Source organism: Talpa europaea (assembly GCF_964194135.1).
Source record: "Talpa europaea genome assembly, chromosome: 14".
Taxonomy (NCBI): Eukaryota; Metazoa; Chordata; class Mammalia; order Eulipotyphla; family Talpidae; genus Talpa; species Talpa europaea.
The window spans coordinates 91,405,874-91,419,218 of record NC_140082.1 but is presented as its reverse complement, the minus strand read 5'-3'; the positions used below and the strand labels follow the sequence as shown (position 1 = coordinate 91,419,218).

The window sequence follows — 13,345 nt, the reverse complement described above, 5'->3', positions numbered from 1 at the left end:
CCCCTCCTGCCCTGCCCGCTGGTGGCGGGGCTTAGATGTCAGGCCAGCTGAGGGACTCGGGGGCTGGGAGGAGCCGCGGGGCTGCTCTCTGCCCACGGAGCGCGGTGCCGCCTGCAGCCCCGCCGGCCTGGGCCTCGGCCCTGCAGAGGCAGCCGCGCACGGAGCCGTGGGTGCGTCCACGTCCCGAGACTTTCTGTAAAACCCAGACGTGTGTGCCGGGTCTAGGGGCGGGTCCTTGGCCCCCTAAGTTTTCCAGGGAGTCCATGACCTCCCGAAGCTGAGCCCTGCTCTCCGCTCCATGGGGGCTGTGAGGGCCACGGGGGCCCACGGCGGGGACATCCACTGCAGGCTGAGCGCTGAGCCTGCCGGCCTCGCCCACCCTGCCCCCCTCCTGGCCCCATCCCACGTCGTCCAGGCCCCCAGGCCCCTCCTGGGTTCGCAGACCCTGCTCCCGTGGCATGTGCTGGCGCCTCTGGGCCTGCAGTGCCTGCACCTCCAATGGGATGGGGGGCCGCGGGGCGTCGCTGGGAAGACCCAGGACATGGCACCGCCTCTTCCCGACAGTACTCGCCTCTGTCAGAAACCGCTCTGTCGTGGGCCAGCACAGCGGTGCCTCTCTCGGATTTTGCAGTCGGCCCCAGGCGGCCGCAGTCAGCCCTGCGCCCTGGCGCCCTGGGCCTGGCCACCCTGACCCCGACCTCGTGCCTCTGCCCTGAGCTGGACCCGCCCCCGCGGGGTGAGGCCCCTGCGCTGAGCAGCCCTGCCCGGCGTCCACAGCCTGCAGGCTCCTTGGGCAAAGCAGGCGTCCCCCGGCCTTGTCACCTGACCAGGCGCCGGTTGGCCTGGGACAGCACCCCGGATGGGCGCGGGGCCCGTCACCGCGGCCACACGGCTGGCCCAGGAGGGATCCAGGCGGCGCCCTCGGAATCAGAAAGGACCTTCCTTCTCTACTGACTTTGAACTGTGCTCAAACCTTTCTTCCAAGAGCTGTGAATGAGACTTTTCCCAGCGCTGTTCTCTTGCACACACACAGAAACCAAAGCCTTATTATACCTAATTTATGCATAAGAGAGTACTGCTGAGGATTTTATTTTGGAAAAATTATAAGAAAGTAATGTAAGTATGAGACAGGATTTTTGCAGTCAGTATTTGTTGCGCTTAGCAGGTGTCTCCGTGCCCCACGTGCGCGGGCGGGCGAGGCGCGGGCTTCGGCTGTCACCCCGGACGGGCGCCAGGAAGGGACGCTGAGTCAGGCGGGGGGCGGGCCGCGACGGCCGGGCAACCCGAGGCGGCGGCCTGGGATGGGGCCGCCGTGCCGGGGATGCGTTGGGGCAGGGGAGCCTGGGAGGTGCTGCTGTGGGGACGGGTCGGCCGGCACAACCCGCCGCTCCTCCCCAGCAGCGCAGAGCCGAGCCTCACGGCGGGGCCGCTTCTGGATTTGGAGACCGGCTGCCCAGTGACCTCAGGAGGCTGTGCCCGGTCGGGCCTGGTCACGGGGAAGGGCCAGCGCCCCTGGCCGTCGGGACCCGGCCCGTGCCGCCTCGGCCGCACCCCAGCCTGCTGACCAGGGGCGGGCGGGGACACGGCGGGCAGCGAGGAGGTCGCCAGCCCCGAGGCATTCGGCGCCGCTGCGAGGCTGCCCGGCGGCTCGAGCGCGAGGCCCGCGTGAGGCCCGCTGCGCCCCGAGACGTGAGGAGGGCTCCGCCCCGGCCGGCGCGGGTGGAGACACGGGCATGTGTTCTGGGTGCGGCGTCCCTCCCGCGCCCCGCGTGTGCAGCGCGGCCCCGGGGGTCCGCCGAGGCCGTTCCCGGTGGGGACCCCCGCCCCCGCGCCGAGGCCGTCGAGGCGTCTGCTCCCGCCTGGCAATCCTGAAACGAGCGGCCTTTGGTGCGGCGGCGTCCTGCGGTGGCCGTGGCCGGCGCGCTGGGCTTGGCCCTCGGGCGCTGGGCTGTGCTGCCCTCTGGAGGACGGCCCAGCTCCACTGAGGCTCCGCCGAGGCCCCTCGACCCCTCTCACCCCCACCTCTGACCCCCGGAGTTGTGAAAAGGCCCAGCAAGGGCCGAAGGGGGACGGACACCAGGTGGGCGCCGGGAGAGAGGAGGGCCTGCCCCTCGCCCCGGCCCTCCCGCGCCTCGGAGTGGTGGGGAGCCCCAGCCCTCGGGGTTCCCGGTAGGAGGCAAGCACCCCCCGTCTGCCGAGGGCTTCGGCGTCCTCGGGGTGCGTGTTGAAGACAAAAGTCAGTCATTTTACGGTAATTTGTGAGACTGTTGGCCTCAGAGCCCGGGAGGTGGCCAGAGGCCCCCCATGTCCCAAGGTCCTCCTCTCCCCCCGCCGCGCAGACCTCGGCCTCCGCCCACCCCCACCCTCCGCTTCTCTCCGGGGCCCGGGAGGGGCGCATGGTCAGGAGGGAGGGGCAAAGGTAACACCTTCGTTTCCAACTCCGGTTTTTCTGTGAAATCCTTTTTCTTGGAAGTTGGAGATACTTTATAATCTTCAGTAACTAACAAAGGACATTTTTAAAATCTGGATTTTGCCATCCAAGCACCGGCGTAAGACCCGAATCTCTGCCCCGTGCTGTGAGTGCCCAGCGCTTACGTGGCAACTAAGGGCGCACAAGGGGCAACTGTCCTGCGGGGTGGACAAGGAGAGGCTCGCAGGGGCCTCCCCCGGGGCAGACAGGGAAACGTGACGGGCGCCCCTTGCCCGACTCACCCCGCGGTGCCCGCTCCCTGCGGCGCCGGTGCTCCCTTCCCGGGCCCTGCCGGCCCGTCCCCACCCTTGCGAGCTCATGGTCCCCGGCCTCTGGCCTCGTCCAGCTCTGGCAAGTGGCCGCCGTGTGCCGCCCACCTGGCCTCGGGTCAGGGAGAAAACCGTTGCCCACAGGCAGGGACGGTCCTTGCGGTCTCTGAGGCTTTCTGTTGCGCCCATTTACGGCGGGGAACCCCCACCCCCAAAGCATAATCCGAGGGTTGGAACCACCGGGCTCGCCATCCCCCGCCGCTGCCCCCTGGCATCCGGCGCTGGCCCGACCCAGGTGGCAGGCAGGCCGGGCCTTCCCTGCTGGGCTCCGGTCCCCCGGGATCCCCGCTGAGGCCCCTCTCAGCGCCAGCGCGGCCCCCAGCACTTGCTGCCGCTCCGGCGGTCTGACGGGCGGGTCTGGCCAGGACTCCCGAGGACGAGGACAGGAGGCGGCGTGGTGTCCGTCTCGCCTGCACAGGTGTCCCCGCAGCACCCCCAGCCCGGGACCTGCCACGTCTCTCTGTGGCATGTGGCTTCTGAGATGGCCGGGTTGAGGCAAGGCCGCCGGGTGGGTCTCGGCTGGACCCCGGGTGTTCTGGGCCAAGGGGGGGCTCCGACGCGATGGCTTCACAGGGGGGCCGGAGGCTGGGCTGCGAGTCCTCGTGTTTCAGGACCCAGCCCTGCCCCGTGTCCTTCCGAAGGCTTTCCTGGACCCCGTCTCCCTGTCCCATGGAGAACCCCCCCGCCCGAGCTGACAGGTCGTGTGGTGGGGGTGGGTGACGCCATGATCCGTTGCCAGCCCCCAGCAAGTCACCCCAGGACCCCCGAGCATGTCTGACCCAGACCCTCTGTCCAGGGGAGCCCACCCCCCGGAGGGGCTGCGCTGGGCCGGGACGGACCGTCCACCCTGACTCTGCCGCATGGCACAGGGTGACCTGGGCGAGACCCTGAAGCTGCCCCCTCGGGAGGAAAGCGGGCGGGGAAAGGATTTCAGGGACGCCCATCCCGCTCAGGAGGCTTTATTGCTGCGGAGATACAGACTTCCAGCCACAGTGTTCACTGACACCAATGTAAGTAAAAGCCACCATCACATAATGAAAACTATGTAAGCAAAAGCTGCTGAGATTCTCAGTTCTGTAGTTTGAAACCACCCTAAAGCTACCGAAGACTTCGCTTTGTGATAAAATGAATCATGTTGTCCCACGATGCAATCACTTAGTGAAGAAAAAAGTCCGGGAAGAGGTTAATGCATTAGGAAGTTTTTGGCACGTATAAACAGCGTGCCCCCGCCACTCGATGGCCTCTCCCTCCCCCTTCTTAGCACTTCTCTGGGCGGGGAGGGGCAGGAAGGGGGTGCCGGAGGAGCAGGGGGTGATCACACCACCTGCTGGGCGACTCCCCTGCGTGGGGCCTGGAGACGCCTCTGACTCTAGGCCTTGCTGAGAGGCCCCCCCAGCCTCCTTCCTGGGCCCCGCCCCAGCCCTCGGTCCTCAGCGAGACCCCGCAGGTGCCCCCGGGGCTCCGGGACATGACCCTTCTCACGAGGGCTCTGGGGGCGGGGCGGGTCCGGTAGAGGCCGCGGCCGCCAGACGCTGCTCAGGGCGCGTGACGGGTCCGCGGGCATCCTCGGGCCCGGGCTCAGAGCCGGGGGTCGGGATGGCGGAGCAGGCCTGGGGGTGAAGGCGCAGGGGCCGGCGGCAGGGGCACGGCCGCCTCTCAGACGCGTGGGAGCAGGGCTTGTCAGAACAGCACGGCCGGGTTTAAGATCGTGACTTCTGAAAAAAAATTTCCGATGTTCTTGTTCAAAAACTTTCAGGTATGACTTGCTTCACCGCCGGCACACGCTTCCCTTCTACGCTGGGACTACGATTGGCTTCGGCTCTCCGCACGCTTATCTCTGCGCCAGAGCGGGCTTGGCCCTGAGCGCGGCGCCGCAGGCCAGCTAGGGGGCCCCCACGGCCGGGGCCCGGCGGAAGTGCCTGTGGCCGCGGGAGTCCGTGTCCTCGAAGACGTAGCCGGGGGGGCAGGGGTAGCTGGCGGGGCAGGCCGCCTGCTCCTTGGGCATGTACTCCAGGGAGTACACCGTGACGTCCTCGAAGGGGCCGGAGCTCGGCGCGCGCGCGTCCCGGGGCCGGCAGCTCTCCGTCAGGACCCCCGGGTGCGGCACGTAGTGCAGCCGGCTGGTGCTGGCCAGCTGCATGGTGCCCGCGGGCGGCCTGTACTCCGGCGCCCTCCTGGCCTCCCGCGGGGGCACTTCCCAGGCCTGGAAGCTCTCGCGGAACTCCGTGCTCCCTTCGAAGGGTGCCGCTGGGGCCGCCCTGGGGCGCGGCGGCCCGCACGGCTTCACGACCTCCCCGGCCAGGCCCTGGAAGTCCCGGCGGTGGGTCGTGAGCCCCTCGAACGGCCGGCTGGGCGGCTTGTAGGCCTCCTTCAGCCGCGCCAGCCTCGGCGGCAGCTGGTACAACACATAATCGAGGCGGTGGCTCGTGTCCCCATGGAAGGGACCTGAGGGCCCCCAGGCCGCAGAGGGAGGCTTGAAGCTCTGTGGTGGGGCCGCTGCCTGGGGCACGAAGGCGTCCTGAAACGTGGTGGGGTTCCCGAACCTCACGACCGGGGCGCAGTAGCTCTGTTCCGGTTTATAAAGCTCCCTTTTCTGAAGGCCCCAGGCTCTGTAATCATCTTGAAAACAAACAACAGCGCATTTTCAGTCATGCCAGCCAACAACCGCCTCCTGCTGGGCCCTTCCTACCAGGGACAGACCGCCCCTCGGCGCGTTCCTTCTCCTGCCTTCGTCCTCCTGCCCCTCCACGCCCGCCCCCCCAACCCCCCGGCCGACCCCAGGGCCATGGGCTGAGAGGAGCCAGCACCCAGCACTGGGCACGCAGCTCACAAAAGGCTCCGGGAACCCAGCAGCCTAGCGAGCCCCTAAGCTCAAGGGCCTGGCCGGGCAGCGGCGAGGGGGTCACTCCTAGCTCCGGACTGACTGCAGCATCATTGGCCACCAGGAACCCACAAACTCCCTAAGCGAAGATCCTGGGTAACCTGGAGCCCAGAATACCATGGGATCCAGCCTTCCTCCTCAGGACATGGGGGTCAAGCAGTCCCCGGAGGCTGGGCTGGGGTTTCAGGCCGGCACCTCATCTTGTGGGGGGAGGGCTTGCCTCTCGGCAGAGGCCTGCCTGTGTGCTATGTGCGGGGTGTGCACTGTGTGCGGGGTGTGCGCTGTGTGCAGTGTGTGGGATGTGACCTATGTGTGCAGGGTGCGTGCTGGGGTACGCGGTATGTGCTGGGGCATGCGGTATGTGCAGTGCATGTGGTCTTGCGGGGCGCAGCAACAGGAAGCCTTGCTGTCCGCCGAGGGCCCAGCACCAGGGCTCCAGCCCTTCCCTTACATGGTATCCCCTCCCACCAATGCCTCTGGGTGCTCTGGGCTGCCCCACCACGCCCCACCAGGCAGAGGAGGCACAGAGGCTGAGGGGGCACAGCTGCGGGGTGACCCGGGTTCCTGGGGTGTCTTCAGCAGCAAAGGCCCAGCCCAGAGCGATGCTGGTGGAACCTCCATGGCCTGACAGGCCCCATCCATGCATCAGCCCAGACTCCACCGCGGGCGCCGTCTGTGGGGGTGACCCCACCCGCTCCCAGCACAGGCACCCCTGCTCTGCAGCGGCTGAACTGCATAGGCGCAGCTGCACAGTCCCTCCCGCTGGGCGCTGGGAGCAGGAGCAGCGTGGCCCTGCAGCCAGGAAGTTGAGCGGAGCAGGGTCTTCCCAGCGCCACAGCCTGGGTTTGGGGACACAGCGAAGTGACCGCCTTCTGAGCGCAGGCAGCGGGCATTACCTCTGTAGGTGGGGACGGCCTCCAGCTCTCCAGGGCGGGCGCATGGCTGACGGGACCTGCAACACAGAAGCCGAGCGGTCGGGCCGCCCCAGGGGGCCGCGGCACTGAAATCGTCTGGTCTTTGACTGGAAAAGTCTATTTAATATAAAAGATACTAAAGCAGTGGCTGTCGATGGGCTGCCTGAAACCGCTGTGTTCCACAACGTCCTACCGGTGACTGGACAGCCTCAGAAACGAACACGCATCACGTCCCAGCTTGTCGTGATCACGACGGCCTCGGGGAGTGAGATCCAAACGAAATCTTCCCGCATTGACTTTCCCAGCCCAGGCGGTGGGCACAGGAATGCGAGGATATTCAAGCACATCCTCTGGGTCTGCGTGGCCAGAACTCACCCTCCTCTGACCACAGCCTCTAGGGAAGGACCTGGGCCTGCAGCCACTCTGGCCTGGTCAGGGCACGAGTCCCAGGGCGCCCGCGTGACCACACAGCCCCCCAGGCGCAAGCAGCCCGCTTGGACAACTCGGGCCCTGCGCCGGTGACTCCTGTGCATGTGCTGCTGGCTCGCCTGCCTCTCGCGGCCTCTGCCCCGGCCCGGGGAGACAGTAACTAGAAGGGAAGACCTGCTCGCTGCTCGGAGGCCGTGGCGCGGCTGACCTGGAGAGGCCCACGTGGCCGCCCGCCCCGCGGCTCCTGCTTCTACACAGTCCAGCCCCCGCCTTGCCGCCTCTGCAGTCCCCTCGTGGTAACGCCCAGCTACGTACTGGGCTCTGGGGTCGCCAGTGCTGTCGTCCTGGACTTTGTCACGCCCGCGACTTGGCGCTTACTTGGAGTGCCGTCCCGTGTCGGGCCAGCACACGCTGCCACGGCGAGGCCGGGAGAGCCCAGGTGGCGCATGGGTCATGCGAAGACCTCGCCCTCCACCACCCCCGCCCCGCAGTCCCTCCCTCCCCAGATCCGCCAGGCGGGTCAAGCATGGTCAGGTGGCCGGCCGGGCCAGACAGAGGGAGGCCGGGAGGGGCAGCTCCACCTCCACGGCCGCTGCCTCCTGCCTCCGCTGTCTCGCACCGAAGGCCTCCCCCATGAGAAACAGACACCGCCAGGCCTCCAAAAACAACCAAGTCTGGTGGGAAGTGCGCTGAGGGCACTCTCGCCTTTCACCGCCAGAGGACGCTGTGTGCTGGCAGTGCGGTGCCAGGCCTGGCCCGGGCAGTGGACACAAGTGGACGCGCCTGCTGAGAGTAACAGGAGGGGCGTGGGGAGGGCCACCCTTGGGCACCGCCTCTGGCAAGCTAGCTGGGGCCGGGGCGGCGCTCAGGCCTGAGCTGAGAGTCACAGGCCAGAAAGGACCACGGGAGGGAGGGAGGTGGGGAGGGAGGGAGGGGGCCTCCCGGCAGGCGGTCACCTCAGGGAAGGGGTGCAGCACAGGCAAGGCTTTCAAGGGAGGGCACCAGCGCGAGAGCCGAGGAGCTGGAGGCCCGGCAGGGGGGTCTTGGGTGGTAAACGAATCGTGGGGAGGCAGCGGGGATGTAAGTGGGAGGGGACAGCTCGAGGCCCGTATTTTCGTAGATGACCTTGGCCGTGGGGAAGCCGGCTGAGAAGCCGGAAGCCGCTGTCCGGCAGGGTGTAGTGGCTGTGGGAGTAACTAGGAGATGTGAGGAGCTTAAAAAATGAAGGGAACTTGTTTATTTCCTGTTTGTTCCTGTCATCCCAACTTCATTGTTGTTTTCCTGTTTTTCTTAAGCTGTGACTCAAGTAGCTCCTTGTTTCTTGGACTGATTCAACTTAAATCAATTAAACAGTTCGATTTAAAGTTAGAAAACCTTATTAAGACCAGAAGTGTGGGGGAGTAAAGCAAATAGTTCTCAATATTTACTTCAGTGCTGGTATTCCTTGTGCTGTGCCACGGCAGGCTGGAAGCTCTTGCTTGGGCCTAAGGCTCTGGGCCGGGAGGACATTGCCGTGGGCCGGGTACTTCTCCGCGTACTCGGTCGGAGGCCAGTCCGCGCCCGAGCTCTCGTAGAGCTTCGTGGGCCCGCGTGGACAGCGATGTCGCCTGTGCCAACACAGATGAACTGAGAGGTTATTTTCAACTGTAAGAACATGCTGGGCAATAGGATGTCAGAGAGCCTCAGGAACGCAAACCCCGCAGTTCAGAGATGCTTTACTAAAAAGTGAAGACAGAGGCCTGTTTACTTTGCAGGGGCATTTGCAACAGCGATAAACGCGCCTGTCCTGTGTGGGGCCTGGGCCGGCCTTGGCAGCGGTCTGGTCTGGTGTCTCCTTATTTCCGGGAGAGCTGGTGACGCCTCTCCCAGGTCCGGGCGGGCAGAGCCCGGGTAGGCCTCGCCCGCCGGGTGCTCGGGCTGGTGCTCAGGCTCTCCAGGGCAGCGGCAGCCACGTCCACTTCGCGCGCGTGGACAGCAGCAGAGGCAGAGCTCATGCAGCGTCACCTGCCGTCTGGCCCGGCCTGGCCATAAGGAAGGCCCCCCCCCGGCCCCGGCGCTGCGGGGGATAAAGGCGCCTGGCTCGGGAACAGAGGGCACCCGGGAGAAGTGAACGGGATCTGCAGTGTCCGTGACATTGCGGCACCTGCGTCTTTGACACCGCCTCGTCGCGGTCAGCGCAGGCAGCTCCCTGGACGCGCGGCCCTGCCAGGCGAGGACACTCGCTGTTCAGAGAGTTTTCTTGGACTTTCCTGCTTTTTAAACCAGTGGAGAAAATACCAGCTCGCGCTTATCTCCTCAGACTTTCCACTTAGAGCTTTCTGTCCGTTTTTATTTATTTTGGGTTACGCCCTCGTTTGCGTTTCTCCTTTGCTGCAGCGAAGTGACCATGAGGCGCGACCCGTGTCTGGGGCAGCGAGAGCCCAGCGCATGTCTGCAGGCCGAGCCCGAGAGGCGGCGCCTCCCTGCCTAGCTGTGGGCCAGCCCACGCAGCACACGGGACTCCTACCCTCAAGGTCACGGCCATCCTCTTTCTTCCACGCTGTCAACTACGGATCTTGAAAACCGTCCTAATCTTGATTCACCTCTGACCCAGTATCACTGCTCGGCTGGTCATCCCCCAGGGTCCCCTCACTCGCCCCTCACCCTCTGGCAGCGAAGGAGGTTAAGCTGGCCCGAAGGGCAAACATTTCCTGTCTGTTAAAAAAATCAGGTCATGGCACCTCCCAGGTGGCGCAGGGGTTAAGTCTCAGCACCATCAAGCCGTTGCCAGCCACTGTTGCCTGAGTCCATCCCCGGCCGGGGAGCTGTCTCACATGGCGCAGCAGACCTCCCCTGTCTCCCCGTTGCTCCCCTCAGCAGTGGATTTCAGTCAGTCTGCCTGTTCTGCTCCCCACTCTGTCTCTGGTGGATCCTCCCACCCCGCCCCCCTCAACTCTGGCCTGTGCCCCAGTTCTTGTATGCATAAATAAATAAATCTTAAAAAAAGAATCAGGTCGTGCAAGAGTGGAGATCAGGTGAAGGTGAGAGCCGCTGTCTCTTAGAGCCGCAGAGGGAAGAAAGGGCCTCGGACTGAAGACAAGGAAGAGGCGGGGTCCCGCAGAGGGGGGCAGGTTCTAGGAGAGGAGGCCCTGCCCCGCCTCAGTGTCAGGTGGCCGCTCTCACAGGTTGCTGAGCGACGCCTCTCATGGCTCCAGCGCTGGCAGAGGTCCAGTACCTCAAACACAAGCCTGAAAGGCACTGGGGGATCCTGACGGGATCAGACCAGCCTAGGAGCAGGTTCAGCACCACCGGCCACCAGGCCCCCGCCCTGGCCATCGCTGGAAGAAGGGGAGCCCCGCCTGAAAGACTGGACTCCAGGGCTGCGTGGGAAGATACACAGTAAAAATTAGAGAAAGAGAAGCTTTCTAGCACATCAGAGTTTGTGGATTCAAGCCTCAAATATTGATCTTCCAACCTAAGCTAATCATCACACACCACGGCAATCATGAAAACGGGGGGCTGCTTCCGTGGGCTGAGAGGTTTTCCTCGGGAGGGGACCCCAGACAAGGCTGCAGACTCGATAGCGTTGACTTAGCAAACCGAGGCCTGACAGGTAAAGGGCAGAGGAAGGCAGCGCGCTCCTGACGCCGGGCGGGGTCAGCATGTCCCGGGGAGCCTCTGAGCGGCAGGAACTGGGTCCCCTGCGCCCCCCCAACTCCCTCCCGGGCAGGCCCGGCTCTGCCCATGGGCCTCCCCCACACCGCGGCCCCCGCTGCCGCCCCAGTGTCCCCGCCGCCCCCCAACCCCGCGCGGCCCGGCTCTGCCCTGGGCCTCCCCCGCGGCCCCCGCCGCCCCCCAACCCCGCGCGGCCCGGCTCTGCCCTGGGCCTCCCCCGCGGCCCGCGCCGCCCCGTCCTCCGCCCCCGCCCCGCGCCGGGCGCCGCTCACCCGCACGTGCAGATCCCGCACAGGCAGCGCCGCATGCTCGGCCTTGCTCGCGTCCAGCGCGTCGCCGTCGCCGGGGCAACCGCGGGCGGGGCGGGGCGCAGCTCGGCGCGACTTCCGGCGTCGGGCACGACTTCCGGCGTCGGGCGCCACTTCCGGCGCGCGGGTCAGGGGTCAGGCGCGCCGGCCCCGCCCTCAGCCGCGGACTCGGCGCGCGAGGCCAAGCGACGCGCAGTGCCCGGAGCGGAGCCGGACCGGCGAGGCCGGTGGGCGCGGGGCGGGGCGTCGGGGACGAGGTCCGGGGGCGGGGGTGCAGGCGGGGGGGCGGGGTGCAGGGGGGGGCCGGGGCGGGCGGCCGGGGGGGCGGGCCGGGCGCGTCGGGCCGCCCCGCTCTCCGGCCTCGGGCCCGGGCCCCCCGCGCCGCCGCACGGCCGGGACGACTGGGCGCGCGGGCAGCTGCGGTCCCGCCGGCCCCCCACGCCCGCGGGGAGCTCCGGGGCGCCGCCCGCCGCGAGCCCCGCTAACCGGTTGCCTCCCGGCCCAGGAGACAGCCATGGTGCGCGGGGGCCTGGAGAAGACGGCGCGGCTGCAGCGGCACACGGCCAACATCAGGAACATCTGCGTGCTGGCGCACGTGGACCACGGTAGGGCCCGCGGGGCCGCTCCCGGGAGGGCGTCCCGGCCCCTCCAGCCGCCCGGCCCCGCGTGACTCACCCCACCCGCCCGCTGCCACTCCCAGGCCTGCGATGGTTAAAGCAGGAGGCCCGGGCCGGCTGGTGACAGGCGACGCCCGCAGCGCCTGCTCGGGTCTCGCGTCCCTCAGCAGGCGCCTAGGGAACGGCTGCTCGGCGCCAGCCTTTGGCCTGGCACGCGGGGCGGGGGTGGCACTGAGCCGAGGACAGAGGGAGGCGGGCACTGAGGAAGAAGGGGTGTGGAGTTGGGAGAGCCAGAGGACCGGGAACCGGGTGATTTGGGAAGAGGCCTCAGAGGGTGGTACACGGCCGAGCAGACTCTTGCAGGGGACGCTTGACACCGGCAGGGACAGGCTTTCCCAGCGGGGGAGGGAGGCCACGTGGGCCACCGCCCAGGGCCCACGGAGCTGGCTGTCCCACCACAGCTCTCTGGGCGCTGGCGGCCACACCAGGGCTGGGTGAGATGAAACCTATTTGCGCTGGGAGGTGGGCGGAGTTGATGGAGAGGCACAGGCCGGGGTCTGGCCTTGGGCGACCTGCCTGCAAACTCCACTTCAAGTCATTGCTTTCTGGGCTTCAGTAAGCACCAGCTCTGGAGAAGGTGGCCCTTACCTGCCTGAGGAAGGTGAGGACTAGACGTGCTGGGGCAAGGCCAGCTGCGTTGGTGCCTGCTTTGTGGTGAAGATGATCATCAGCTTCTTTTTATGGGATGGGGGGGGGGGCTCTGGGAGAACCAGTAATGCCACAGGGGTGGAGCTGTGAGCGGAGGCTAGAAATGCCGGTTTGGTGGGTGTGCCCGGGGCAGGCGAGGGCACGTGCTGCAGCAGTGAGGGCTGGAGGTAGGCCAGGGTCTCCATGGATGAAGCCTGCTGTGGGGCTTATATCTAAATACAAGGCACTGGCCCCATGCCCAGGGCTTTGTGCAGTTACGCTGCTCGCAGGCTGACCCCTGAGCCCTGACACGCGTGCTCTGTCTGGTGGAATGAGGCACCTGGCAGAGGTGTGCGTGTGTGTGTCCACAGGCAGTAGCACCCTGGCACCGGGTGTTTGGTGTGGCTGTCACATGTCTTGGGGCCAGACCACGTCCTCACATGCCGTGGGACCCGCTTCTCGAGGGAAGCCCTCCTAGCCATGTTCCGTCCATTTGCAGTGACTAGGCCAGTGCCTGCTTTTGCTGTTGAAGTCCCTGAACAGCCCTGGCTGTGGCCTGCGGTGGAGGTGCCTGTCACTTTGCAGTGAGGGGCCTCACCGAGGCGCAGGATCCCTGGGTGGGTGCTCGCGGCTGCGGTGGGAGGGCTGCTCCCCCGGGTGCACCCCACTGCAGGCCACACGGGCACACCCGAATTTCTTGCTAAGTGTTTTCTCAGGACAATGTAACTGTCACGTGCCAGCGGCTGCCTGTCCCAGGGGACATGGCAGGGAGCCTCACCCCGGTGCATTACAGTGACGTTGGACCCACACACTGTGGAGAAACAGAAATTACTGCCCTGCCCTGCCCTGCTTGTCGCCCCGAGGTGCTGGGCTGAGGGCACAGGCGCACTCCCTCCAGGTGGCGGACACTACCACGATGGCTGTGGTGGCCAGCCGCCCTCCGGGGGACAGATGAGTGACCGTGTGAAAGCCGTCAGGTGTCTGTGCGCTGACTGGCTGGTTTGCTTTGTCACTAAGGGCTCTTGCCTGTTGCTTTATAAACTATGCCCCAATTGT

General features: G+C 66.5%; 1 protein-coding gene across 1 annotated transcript; it reads right to left on the bottom strand.

Moving 5' to 3' along the window:
- Nucleotides 1-31: 31 nt before the first annotated feature.
- Nucleotides 32-10,984, bottom strand: SAXO2 (stabilizer of axonemal microtubules 2; the record flags this gene model as incomplete). Its single annotated transcript, XM_084254107.1, has 6 exons — nucleotides 32-524; nucleotides 4,282-4,409; nucleotides 4,697-5,418; nucleotides 6,577-6,632; nucleotides 8,451-8,630; nucleotides 10,950-10,984. The coding sequence occupies 6 exons, from the start codon at nucleotides 10,982-10,984 to the stop codon at nucleotides 32-34; spliced, it is 1,614 nt and encodes a 537-aa protein (XP_084110233.1).
- Between the last annotated feature and the right edge of the window lie 2,361 nt (nucleotides 10,985-13,345).